General features: G+C 37.3%; 1 protein-coding gene across 4 annotated transcripts in view; it reads right to left on the bottom strand.

The window, feature by feature from the left end:
* The window catches only part of ltbp1 (latent transforming growth factor beta binding protein 1), an 82,560-nt gene that overhangs the window by 38,114 nt on the left and 29,936 nt on the right, over positions 1 to 14,510 (bottom strand). For all 4 annotated transcript variants that reach the window (XM_084096265.1, XM_084096262.1, XM_084096263.1 and 1 more), the window contains exons 5-9: positions 11,766 to 11,933; positions 6,040 to 6,243; positions 5,222 to 5,481; positions 4,037 to 4,139; positions 1,176 to 1,235 (exon numbers count right to left, since the gene is read on the bottom strand). In XM_084096265.1, coding sequence (XP_083952391.1) covers positions 1,176 to 1,235; positions 4,037 to 4,139; positions 5,222 to 5,481; positions 6,040 to 6,243; positions 11,766 to 11,933 — 795 coding nt within the window. The remainder of the gene's footprint in view (positions 1 to 1,175; positions 1,236 to 4,036; positions 4,140 to 5,221; positions 5,482 to 6,039; positions 6,244 to 11,765; positions 11,934 to 14,510) is intronic.

Below are 14,510 nucleotides of genomic sequence, written 5' to 3'. Positions count from 1 at the left end.
ACTCATGCTATGCAAATGCTGTGAAGAAATTAAAGCAGCACTACACCTACAAAAATAGTACTCTTGAGAAATGTAGTGATCTCAACATACTGTAAGACCACATGACCAACTGCTCTGCTTTTTCAGACCATAAACAAAAAGTTTTAGTTTGCAGTTTTAATGAGAGCAATACCTCATAAGAAAATGACATTTGGCTTATTTGATAGTTCATTAGAGACTATAACTTATTGTTAATAGTTTTATGCATTTATAATTTAGCTTAATCAAGGTTTTATCTCTCCTGACCCAAAGTGCCTGCGGCCAGGCCACACGCTGGGCACTTCCCCCTAACACAGCCAACTTCACTTTTAGCTGTGGTTCAGCTCTGGGTTTGGCAGACTGAGGCAGCTGGTGGTGGCTGCTAACAGCAGATGTGTTTGGCTGTAGGTGTGTGGAGATTAAATATCTTACGGACCCCAAACTTTTGAACAGTTATGTAATTAAGATTTTTCAAAACATGATTAAGTGTGCAATTGTATAGTTAATTAAGGTTGTTTTTATATACAACTTAGCAATATACACTCCCCATCCCACATCTGGCTTTATCTCATTCTCATTATTCTTTATAAAGAAGTATTATTAACATGCTAAACAAAAGTTTACTTTGCAAAAGCATTCATTAACAATATATGGCAGGATGAGTGTTACTTCACTTCGATTCTAAGCTGACCAAAAGCCCTGAAATCTTTCTGGCTGTCGGCCCTGATATGTTGGATCTCTATTACATCCAACTTCAACATAGATTAGAAAGATCTATTAAAGATGCCACCTGTCTCTCCTCCTGTCTCTCCTCGTAACCGTGAAAGAGAGTCTTCTCTGAGATTTGGGACACCGTTTTAAACCCGCACTGAAGCGAACTCCGCAGCAGACTTCTTCCGACAGTCAAAGCGGCGTTACTGTACGTCACAAAAGTGCGGACTCGTAGGAAGACCGTGAGTGTTTAGGGTGCCGTTTGGGACAGGGCCATAAACTCATCCATCTAATCAAAATCATCACAATCGTTTCACAACTACATAAACACAAAAAATGTTGCACCACAAACTTACAGTACACACACTGACTGCTGGAACAAAAACACACAATAAAAGCATAGTGAATGCATGTATGCGCAAGCAGAAACAAGCCGTGGCACTTACCGATACAGCGGGTGGCATTCAGCCTCTTATAGCCTTGAGGACATTCAATTAAAGGAATCGCTTTAGAGAAAAGAGAGAGAAAGAGAGAGTGAGAAGAGGAGGACAAAAAAAATAACAGCACGTTTAGTTACAGATCTAAGGGAAAACATTCTCTTCCAGCAAGAAAGAGAGGAAGGAAACTTTGGTGTAGTGAGAATACAGTAGGCTACATATAAAATCTTTGCAAAATTTGTAATTAAAATACTAATACCATAGTTACCACAGAAATCCTTTAAATATGCTGATTTGGTGCTCAAGAAACATTTCTTATTATTATTGATGGTTAATATTTTTGTCAGGATTCTTTGATGAATAGAAAGTTCAAAATAACAGTACTGAAATAGAAATCTTAGTAATGTTATAAAAGACTTTGATCAATTTAATGCAATTTAAGGCTCTTTAGGTCACTTTTTTTCTAAGGCAGTGATGGTAAATTCCAAGTTGCCATTGTATTATTATTGCTTGTAACAATAACTATAGTACCTATGGTATTTGGCCAGATGATTACTATGGTTAATTTTTGTACAGGAGATCTCCAAGAGTTCAGCTCCTTAATCAATTCACACAGGAAACTAACAGGATATAATGGAAAACAAAAGGCAAGTGTGAAACTTAATACATCTGATCTGATTACATTTGTTCTTACATGTTTTTACATGCTCAACACCAACACACAAACACATTCACACATAGATCATTAATAACTCTATAGCTCATCACCTTCAGATTAAAAAAGCAAGCAGCAACACTGTACATAGTTCTGTAGTGACCGTTTTAAGGTTTTGTCTCAGGAGAGGCCATGCGACTGGGAACGTGTAACAGGAACAGGGTTTACTTCCCTCTCAGTCTCATGGGTAATGACCATAATAAATTACATAAATAGAACAAAGTGAGAGAGTGAAATAGAATGACTCATTTGGAACAGAACAGAATGCCACTGACATTTTCAAGGGTCATGTTTTGAGCCTGCTTCAGAAATAAAAGGGGGCCGAACTCCAGACTTGTTTATATCTTCATTACCCCAACACTTGTGTAACATAACTGCCGTGCACTTCTATTTCCGTTCAGTGCCAGCTGAAGTCCTAGTAAGTGCTCGTCTACAGATGCTCCACACAGACCTCAGAGACAACGGTAATGTCACATCAACTTCACACCATTCATTGCAATATTGAATCGCTTTTCCTGGAGCAAACATCTTTGTAACTGAAATGTGAAGTGTGAGATGAACAGACCACACTTTTCAAGTAAAGGAATAACATTTTAATTGGCATTTGAAGATTAAAACAACAATCCTTAAATATTTCATACTCTCATGAACGTTTGTTTTGGTAAGGTCCATAAGGTTTAAATCAGTGATATGTCTGGGAATGCACATAATGCAGGGACGCCCATATATGGGCAGAGAATTTCACAAATATCTACGGACATACCGTGAAGAGAAATTGTGGAAGAGAGAGAGAGAAATAGGGGTGGAACGCTAACACTTTTCTGTAGGGACTAACTTCATAGAAGTGACTAAGCAAGAAGGAATCATGACTGTATGAGTAAATGTGTGTGTATGTGAGAAAGCATTACTAAAGCTGGAGTGTGTGCCAGGTGAGTCAGCATGTCAGTAAGTTCAACACAGCGTGTGTAACCAGATACCTTACAGCTTTCTCTTTCTTTTGCCCATTCATTACGTACTTGCCTTTTCTCTGCGGAATGCATCCCTTCCCTCTCATTCTTGATATTAGGACCATGTGTCTTTTGAGTCACAGCCACTTGGAGGTTTGGCATCAAATAGTTTTTAGAGGAACCCATCATAGTTTCTTTTAGTTAGTGAGAAATCAAGGCTGGGCCTGGTGATGAATCATTGCTTTCCTGCTCTTTTTGGACCACACTACTGTGGAATACTCCTCTGCACAATCATACTGCAAGTGTGATTCACCTCTAATGGGGCCCAGACATACTGATGTTTAACGCTGTGTCTCACTCTGAACATACACTCGTTTGTTTCAGTCATTTTGGTCGTTCAAAAAAAAAGATGAAAAGATGAAAATGTAAGACATATGCTTGAGTTTGTGTGTGAGAGTGAGACAGATGTTTGTGTGTGTGAAGGTAAAACAGATGTTTGAAAGAGAGAGTGAGACGGGCATTTTTGTCTGTGACAGTGAAGCAGATGATTGTCTACATGAAGGAGAGACAGATGTTTTTGTGTGTGATGGTGTGACAGGTATTTTTGTTTGTGTGAGAGTAAACGTACACGGAAAATGTACTTCTATTGTCTGAATTCTGCTCTGGCTCGAGGACAGTCTGTGTGACATCATTTTCGTCATCAGTACACTCCGATGATGTCTATGTGCAGCTCGAATTTTGTTTGCATGTGCAAGTTATTTGAGCATTCAAAAACAAACTCCCATACTTACACGTTCAATTGTGTGCTAGGCAGAGTGGATCAAGGAAAATGAAATATACCTAAGCCTTGAGACAGTTTTTGTATGTGAGACTGAGATGGGTGTTTTTGTTTGTGAAACTGAGGCAGATTTTTGTCTGTTTGAGAGTGAGACAGGTGTTTCTGCATGTGAGGGTGAGACGAGTGTTTTTGTTTGTAAAAGCGAGCAGATATTTGCCTGTGTGAAAGTGAGACAGGTGTTTTTGCATATGAGGGTGAGACAGGTGTTTCTGTTTGTGAAAGCAAGGCAGATGTTTGTCTCTGTGAGAGTGAGAGTTTTTTTGCATGTGAGGGTGACATGGGTGCTTTTGTTTGTAAAAACGAAGCAAATAATTGTCTGTGTGAGAGCGTAAGGGGTGTTTTTGTTTGTGAGAGTGAGACAGTAGCTTACATGATTTCTTTGGGCATTTTTGGCATTTGTGGAATCCCCATGATGTGCCCACAGTCCCACAACAGGCATCTTGTTTAGACAGGCCGGGCAGAGCTTTCCCACACTACAACAAAATAAAACACAATCAAATACACTAAGTTAACGAAAGAAAGAGAAGGAGAGATACTCATCAAGACCATTCACCACACAAACATATATAATTCTGCTCACACAGCTCTTGATCCCAGTTCTTACTGATCAACACCCTGATATCTCCCCCCTGACTGAATCTAATCTGCTGAACCAGACACGAACCAAACAACAATCTGAGAGACAGCATTGATACACAACTTAAACAACCTGATAACACCCCACTCTCTGCTGACATGAAAAGACAAAGTCGCAAATTAAGTCTGAATGGTTGCAAAAACATCCACAGCACTTTACGATTAGAGAGAGTAAACAAACAAGACTGATGTGAATTTCGTGATAATAACTTGATAGACTAACAATTGTGGGAGCGGAAGACAACTAGATGTTCTATTAAGCTGGGGGCAGGTACTGAGTCATAACTCTTGAGAATCATTCTTTTGTGTTTCATTTGCAGTTCTCTTCTGAAGAGACAGATGTTCCCTTGAGCACCACAATGTTCTGGAGAACATCTCACTATTCATTTTGTCTTTTGCTCTATTTCTTGATTATCCAATGATAGCTGAAATCGAGTTCGTTTAAAAGGCATTAAAAGTGAGAGACAGAGAGCAATAGTGGATGATTCACAGCTCACGAGAGAGAGATTGAGCAGCGAGAGAGATTGAGATGAAGAGAAAGGTAAAGCTAGAGAAGATATTTTAAAGAATGCTTTTGTCCATACAATGAAAGTCAATGCGATCCAAAATAATACTGGAGCCCATTGGAGCCCACTGACTTCCATTGAATGGATCAAAACTCAGAGACATTATTCAAAATATCTCCTTATGAAGAAAGAATTTTAAAAAGTGTTGTACAGTTTTCAAAAAATGTTAGGGTGAGTAATTGATGACAGAATTTTCCTTTTAGGTGAAAAATTTACACAGTGTAAAAAGCTCTATGGAAGTAGAGGTGCAGTACAGATGCAAACCCTTGAATATATCATCAGCTTCGTCACATAAAAGCTTTATATATGAGTTATATCTGAGTTTATTTATTCAAACACTTATGGTCTCTCACTTGCATTCCGGCAGTCTCCTGAAAGCAGCGTCCCAGCTGGCTCTTGGATGTCACTGGCTGGTATTGGAGGTATGTTTGCTGGTTGGGGTAAATGACACCGCTGTGAGTGTGCCCATGCTGGATGCTCTGGCTGCTGCTGTGGTAAGTGAAGGAGTGGCTGGACTGCGTGTTCTTCACCTGCCCGTTACTGTCCACTGGAGACACCTGATGGATCTGGACTGAGGCTTCGGGGGGATGTTTCACATGGACATTCACCAAACCTACAGAAAAGTAAAGCTTTAAGGGGTATTCAATTTAAATTCATATGGGTTCAGTACAGGTTTAATCCAAGTTAAGCTCAATAGACAGTATTTATGGTGGAATGTTAATTACCACAGAAAATAAAATAAACGTGAGCTACGTACAAGTGAGAGTGGGAACAATTTCTGTAGCAGAATTGCAGAAATGTGAAACTAAAAACTTTATAAAAGCACTTGCATTATTGAGATGTAAAGCTGTTTTAAAAGCTGTTTGTCATTTTAGAGTTTTAGGGCTTATGGCGTTGTGTTTTCATGGAAATGACACAGTTAGTAAGCATTTTACTTGTGTCTTGAGGCTATAATACTGAAACAATATGTATGGGTTGGCCCCATTCACTTCCATTAAGTGCCACACTGTAACCCAGATTGTTCTTTTTTTTTTTTTTTAGAGAGAAAACAAAGGGCAAGTGGAAATTCATTTTTGTGGTAATTCTGAACCCTGAATATTCCTTTAATAACAACAGAGCCATGTATTTCAGATTAATAACAGAAGACAGTTTTAAACATTTAAAGCATTACCCTGGTTGTGTCCAGTGCCGTAGGTGAGAGGTAACGTGTGCGTTGAGTGGACGTGTGTCTTCTGCCCGTTTGTGAGAGTATGTTGCCCCTGGTGACCGTTTGGATTTGCCATTTGGCAGAATTTTCCAGTAAAGTTTGGTGGGCACTGGCACTTGTCCCGAGCACTGCATTTTCCTCCATTCATGCAGGGCAAATGGCAAACAACTAAAACACACAGTGCAAAGGTTAATCACTGCCATATCAGGTAACATTTTTCAATGTTTAGTTTAGCAACCCATCACATTTAATTATACACAGATGAACCAACAAAATTATCTTCACACTTTAGTTTTGTCCTGTGTTTGAGCAAGTGTTTAGTTGCTGTGGGCCATTGTGTGCGTGTGTGTATGCGCTTAAATGCTTCACAGAAAATCTGTTTAAGAACTTTTGTGGTGGCATGTAATGGGAGTTCTGCGTGACACATTTTCACTAAACCGTGCCATTATGGTGACGGACCATTCTGCCCTGAAACATCTTTAACTTTCTCTCTGCCTTGCTTGCTTTTAACCATTTTTCACAGTGCTTAAAATCTCACTCGAGCTTTTAGATCACATTTGGCTCAGCAATAATAGCAGCAAAATGATGAATGGATTTAATTATCCCACAGCTGAGGTAAATAAAGGTTTTGGGGCTAGATATTTTACGGCAATACGTTTGTGTTGTGGTATAGGACATTATTTCAAACATTTAAATGAGGTGAAACTCATTCTCTTGTCAAGATATTCTTTAAAAACGTTCCTAAACCAAAAGCCACATAATGTAATTAACCATCATGAACTAATCATGCTAAATGCTCATTAAAACAGCACGGCTGTCCTAACCACCATTCCCACATGGAACAATATGATGTCATTTCCTCTCAAACCACATATACCCCTCCTGTGGCCAGACGCACAGTTCATTGTGACTGCAGATAACGTATTTCTGCAAATAGACTGCAAATGCTTCACACACACACACACACACACACACACACACACACACACACACACACACACACACACACACACACACACACACACACACACACACACACACACACACACACACACACACACACACACACACACACTATCTAAATGACAACATAGCATAGTCTTCTATTATTTTTATATACATTTTGACACTTTTTTTCCATTTATTTCATTTAAAAAGCAGTATTTTATTCATTAAGCATTATTTCATTCATTTTTTCAAATGAGGACATCCCCAAATGTCCCCAAGGAGAGTTCTTTTTATATTTAACTCTCTTTATTTCCCCTTCAAAGTAGAGCTAAACAAACCCACACTCACACACAAACAAATAGATAGATAGATAGCCTACACATATATTTTCTCTGATACATTGGTATATTTATATAAATATTTACATACACTCTGACAAACCATGATTTATACACAACACGCGCACACACTTTCATTATTTCTGCTCTAGTGGGAAATCTAGGGCTATTCCAGTGCCTACACTGAACCTCAGGCAATATCTTGACACACTCATGTATCAACATTGAATCACACACACATACGCACACTCAAACACATAAGCACACACGCTTCCCATCCTAGCTAGTGAAGAGCACTTCTCTCTCCTGGACAGGAGGAAATAGAGCAGCATGACAGTAAACAAATGAAATGTGGCCTAAATGGTAAGATAACCAGCAGGAGCAGGATGACAGACCACATTAACTTTCACTCTCTGACACACATAAATGACTGCTCATACTGTATATGGTTCATTTGATAAAAGAGGAATGTATGTGACACATACACTCTACTAATATGATTTTTATTGTCAGAACTGGCAACTATAGAAGTTCTCAAACATACACAGAAGCAAACACAGTGACTCTCAGATGAGCTGACAGCCAGGAGCAACTCAAACGAGAGGCCTGGCGGGACAGTCTTATGGAGACAGTAGTTGTTTTCATACTCGCGGAATATCTCTGGTGGAATAAACATGAAAATCCAATAGGTGCAAATGAAAGTTTGAAAAAGAAATAAAAAGCAATCAGACAACAAATCTCATGCTTTTATACTGTACATCACAAATATTTCCTAAAATTATGACTTCTGCCAACCAACCCCAAAATGTATATTCCACATGTCAGCCAATGTGCCAACCATGCTCACACTCTTTTCATATTCTGTTTGTTAGCCAAGCAGCATACCACATACTGTATATGTTTCACAGGCTTGAAAAGCTTATAACTGTATAAATAACTGTCCTCCATCACTAGCAATAGTAATTTTTTAATATTATAATATATAACGTCTTCACAGAAATTTATTCTATTGCAATGTCTGTCACAAAACATACACTACTGTTCAAAAGTTTGGTCTCGGTTAGATTTAAAAAAAAATGTTTTGAAAGAAGTCTCTAATTTATTTATTTAAATGTATATAAATATAAATTAAAAAATATTTTATTTATTCATTTATTTTATTTAAAAAACAGTAAATATATTGTCATACCAGTAACCATTTACATTATAAATGCATTTAGTAGATGCTTTTATCCAAAGTGACTTACAAAAAAGGAACAGAGAGGAACAAATACAGTATGTAGTCAATAGTCAAACCAGTAAATATTTAGTCATATTGTGAAATATTATTATAATTTAAGATAACTGGTTTCTATTTTAGTATATTTTAAAATGTAATTTATTCCCGTTTTGACAAATGTTATGACAGTAATTTGGTCCTCAAGAAACATTTTTTATAGTTGTCAATTATGAAAAAATTGTGCTGCTTACTATTTTTTTGTGGAAAACATGATACATTTTTTCAGGATTCTTTAATAAATATAAAGTAAAAAAAACAGTATTTATTTGACATATTTCTTTGGTAACAATATAATTTTTTAATATAAGTGTGTATTTACTGTCACAATTTTGATCACTTCAATGCATAACACACACACACACACACACACACACGAATTTCAAAACTGGCAATGTTTTTAACACAAGTGAAACACAAAAGCAAGCATTAGAGCTTTACCTAGTCGAGGTAAAGCTCTATTAGGTATAAATGGTATTATACCTGGAATACCATTTCATCAAAAAAATAAAAATAAAGAGAGAGCGCCCTAAACAGATGGAGTAACATTCTCCTGTAAACCCCAACATATCTGCTAGTACAGACAGGTTCATTGGCAGCTCCATGGGGATGATTGTCAAAACACCCAACACAACTGTGTCCAACAACGTATAAAGGTGAGGCATATATTCAGAAAACAGTCAATGGGGATGACAAGTCAGCTCCAGTTGGAGCAGTCTGGACTACATATTTCCATCAGTGCAATCATATATAAGGAACATGCAGCCACATATCGATCTGCTGTGATAATGCTTTAGTATTCTATGAGACAGTTTATTGAACTATGACTGTCAAATCCAAGAGTTGATCAATGATTTACAGGTCTGTATGGCACATTCTCTCTGTGTACATGGAGTAAAAAAAAAATACCATGACACAATGTCATTTTGCCAGTGTTTATAAACCTTTTAACAAATCTATCTACATTTCTGTATTGTATAATGTGTTTATCAGACAACAGAGGTCAAACACAACCATTACAAAGTTTGGGGTCAGTAAGATTTTTGTATTTTAAATAAATGAATATTTCCATTCAGCAAGCATGCATTACATTGATCAAAAGTCACTGTGAAGACTTCTACTTTGTAACTAAAAATTATATTTCATATAATCAAAAAACGAGTATAAAGTTAACTAATGCTGATATTTTTAACATTATAATCATAAGAAATGTTACTTGAGCATCAAAACAGCATATTAGAATGATTTATAAAAGATCATGCGACACTGAAGACTGAATTCAGCTTTTATTGGACTGATTAAAATTCAGCTTTGTCCATCACAGGAATGAATTAAATAAAAAATTTATTAAAAATATTAAAAATCTTACCGACCCCAAACTTTTGAATAATACAATATTTAATTATTGCATACTTTCATTGAGATCAGTCAAATTACTGAATGTACCGACAGCTCATTTCATTTCATCACTCGCCTGAGGTTGTTTATTTGTTGCTTAAAGAATCGGTCTAGCATCAACACTGAGGTATGAGAAGCTGGTTCAGAGTACCGAAGCCAAAATCTTGGTATTGATCCAACCCTAATGAGTGTATGTGCGTGTGTTTCTCCATTATCCACAGTGCTGGAGCTCAGCCTGCGATCTCTCCTCCCAGCTGTGTCTGGATCAGAGCTGACAGAACGCTCTGTGTTCCTTATAAGGCCGCACACACTCACCCACTCCAGACGTTCACCTCATTCAGACAAACAGCTTGACGGAGAGAGAGAGAGAGAGACATAATGACATCTTAGCACCACGCACAGCCTCTGCTTATTCTGAGATTAGCCATTCAAACACTTACTCCCTCTGAGCTTTCCTGACCCTCTTATATGGAATACATTTTCAGCTGCTCACCCTGTTGGGCACAGATTACAAAACCCACTGGTGAAAACAACCCTTAGCTGAATGCTACCCTTGTGTCCACAGAGTAATTGGATTCAAAAGTAAACCTTATGTAACCACTATGTGTATAAATTGTGTCTATTGCTTCATTCTTGACCTTAACGCAAGACTTGCAAGTCACAAAATTACTACTTGCTATCATCCACCGATACGGGACCATAAAGAGCAGAAGGCCAAGAAGTGAAAGTACCAAGCTATGCTAGCACTTAGCACAAACTTTTTGACTTTAAGGACTACAATATTATTTTATTTACAATGTAAATGTTAGCAATATTTTAGTACCCCTTCATTTAAAGGGTACTAAAGTAAAGAAGAAAAAAAATATGATAATGCTAAATACTAAAATGAAATGATTCTTGAATGATTCACTTTAAAACGTCATCTTTACATCAACCAAGTATGTAAAAAACAAAGTAGCTTTCTGCTGTCTATAATAAGACAGTTTGTTTGTCTTCCATTAGTTTTGACAGTTATGAGGTAATCACAGAGACACATTCTCAGAGAAAAACCTAATGCCAAATATTCTTATAAATGAAATCAAGATGGGATGTTTAACAAAAGTAATTTGTGCTCTTTGTATAGTGGAATTTAAATATGATAGCATGAAACTTCAATCATGATGAGCAAATACACCATAGTCTGTGGAAAAATTAATGCAAAGTTAAAGAAAGTAACAAAGACTCTACCAAGGCAAAATCAAATCCTTTCCAAGTAACCCTGAATGGGCTACACAACTAAGAATTATGCGAAGAACCCAAACTAAACCGGAGGGCAGAAGACGTTCTGCTGTGTCATAACCACATGCTCTTGAGCCATTCTGAGCCGTCGTTGTGAAATATCACGGCAGCAAACAAAGTGAGAAGAACTGAAGTTAAGTAATGTAGGTTTTTCAGACATGATCTAAAGCATCTTAAACTTTTCCAAAATATCTGCCAGGCAAGTAAAAACTCCCCACCGAACACATCCAAACATCAGCCATAATTATAGACCTGTCTGAGGCTGGACATGATGTAACAGGCCCACGGCCAGCTGTTCTCTGTTCAGTATACAGCAAACGCAAGCGTACACACACACATACAGCAAAATCCAGTTGCCAACGAAGGAATTAGATGTTCTACAAAGACCTGGATGAATGAAAACTTCCCACTTTTCCCACAATACACCAAGAAGAGGCGGCGATGCCACTCACCGACTCTGAAGTTGGGGGCGGTGAGGGTGTCCGTTGCATGCCCGTTCTCACTGATGATAGTGGTGGTGTTGCCCTTCTGACAGCTGTTCTGACAGCGGTTGTTGGTGCAGGTCATCTTGCAGATAGTCGGGGTGAAGACCACCTTGATCCGGCCGGTGTGGTTCCCTACTGCAGCCCAGCAGAGCAGACACATCAACAGAGAGAAGAAAGAAAACTCCATCAGTCTGGACGGCATGGCTTTCATAAACAACTCAGAACGACTCTCTTTCACTTTTCTAGGCAGCGTCTGGCAGATCGGCTCAGGAGTTCAGCTTTAAGAAAGTGAAACGAGACAGGGAGCGAGAGGGAGAGAGGCTGGATAAAGAAAAAAAGTATTTCTGTTGTCTTGTCTTTTCTTAGTCTCCTGTACGTGTTCCCCTGTGACTGTCTGATTCCTTTTTCGTCCATTCCCTCCTTTTCTCTGTCCTTGGTCCAATATCTCAGTCTCTGGAACATGAGGAGGTGACTAGGGGAAAAAAATAGGAGAGAGAGAGAGAGAGAGAGAGAGAGAGAGAGAGAGAGAGAGAGAGAGAGAGAGAGAGAGAGAGAGAGAGAGAGAGAGAGAGAGAGAGGCCAGCAAACAACTCTGGGATCAGACCCAGTTCTTCTCGAATGATTTGGACAAAGTGGCCACAACTCCAAGCCTTATACAGAGACGAAAAGTGGAATGTTGGCTTTTCCCAACTAAAATTACCACTACTAATTATGTTTACCAAGGCTGCATTTATTTGATTAAATATTTAAAACAAATAGTAATATTGTGAAATATTATTTGAATATATTTTAAAATGTAATTTATTCTTGTGATGCAAAGCTGAATTGTCAGCATTATTACGCCAGTCTTCAGTGTCACATGATCCTTCAGAAATCAGTCTAATATGCTGATTTGCTACTCAAATATCTCATCGTATTATTAATGTTGAAAACAGTTTTGTAAATTTTTTTCAGGATTCTTTGATGAATAAAAAGTTCAAAAGAACAGCATTTATTTGAAATAAAATCTTTTGTAACAAATTTCTTCACTGTAACTTTATCAATTTAATAAATCTTTGCTGAATAAAAGTATTAATTTCTTTAATTTCTTTCACACAAAAAAAAATCCTACTGACCCCAAACTTTTGAACAGTGGTGTATAATGTTACAAAATCTTTCTATTTCAGACAAATGCTGTTCTTTTGAACTTTATATTCATCAAAGAATCCTGAAAGAAAAACTGTTTTCAACATTGATAATAATAATAATAATAATAATAATAAAAAATCTGCAAATCAGCATATTAGACTGATTTCTGAAGGATCATGTGACACTGAAGACTGGAGTAATGATGCTGGAAATTCAGCTTTGCCAACAGGAATAAATTACATTTTAAAATATATTCAAACAGAAAACAGTTATTTTAAATTGTAATAATGTCATTAATAATTAATAATGTAATTGTTTAAATTCACAATATTACTGTTTTTTGTTGTTGTTGTTTTTAACTAAATAAATGCAGCCTTGGTGAGCAGAAGAGACTTATTTTAAAACATTAAAAAGCGTATCGATCCCAAACTTTGAAACAGCAGTATATATATATACTGTATACACTACACACATGTATATATATCAGCCGTCATGTTTTTAAAACATAATAAAAATGTTTCATATCAGAAACATTTTATAAAAGTAGTCCATAAGGTCTTCTGAAGTCATATGACAGCTTTGAGTGAAATTTTTATCTAATTTGGATTGGTGTAATTGTCCTTTTAAGAGTCACATATTCAAGATGTAATATCTACTTCTCCCTCCCTCTGTTATGTAAAGCAAATCCGCCAGAAGCTAACATATAACCTTTCCTCAAAGATCAAACAACGTCTCCACAGACATCAGTCAGCTACTGATGACACAAACACACACACACAAGTACATCTGTTATGAACTGAGAGAGTAAGGTAAACTGAGGAAAGCACACTGATAGTATACAGCAACAGTGAGAAGTAGACGACAGGAGACGAATGATTTTACCAGAGAACCACACACACACACACACACACAGGGCTGCTGACAGGCTGACTCTCATGTGGGACAGACCTCACCGGGTGCCAGATGCCTAAGACATTGAGAAACTAGTCAGTCTGCTACATCTACCTTAAGCCACACACGCATGTTTACTTGGCAAATCCAAATTACCATAGGAAATACCATAGACCTGTTTTGTTTTTATATAAAACTAATTATAAAACCTCATGTTTAATGCTAGGATTTCAGCCCCCTAACTGAACATGAGCTTGACTTTTGACTGCAGATTGCAGATACTGCTCAAACTTTTTAATTCAATTCTAATTCAAATGTTAACACTTTAGTCTTTTTGAATGATTCATTAAAAGTAATGGATCAAGAGGCGTTTGCTCAGGAATAAGACTACCCCGATTGCTTGATTGGTCAGCAAACTTGGGTAAAATATGACTTTTTTTAAGAATTGGGATCAAATTAAAACTATGATTAACCAGGGACTAAAAGTTTACCCTACCCTATCTATATGTCTACTCCTAACAGATTGTGCTAGTTTGCATTAACTCACCTATGAATTATTTTTACCTTGAAAAACGTACACGAATGTACGTTTTTGTCAGATTTAGCTTGAATTGAATGTAATGATTGCATAAGTTTTCTGTTCAGATTGTAGATCTAATTCATCCCCCCTCCTTCCCTCAGTCCATCAATCTA

Source organism: Abramis brama, assembly GCF_963993115.1.
Source record: "Abramis brama genome assembly, chromosome: 21".
NCBI lineage: Eukaryota > Metazoa > Chordata > Actinopteri > Cypriniformes > Leuciscidae > Abramis > Abramis brama.
Note: the sequence above shows the minus strand (reverse complement) of the source record. Positions and strands in the feature narration are given on the sequence as shown.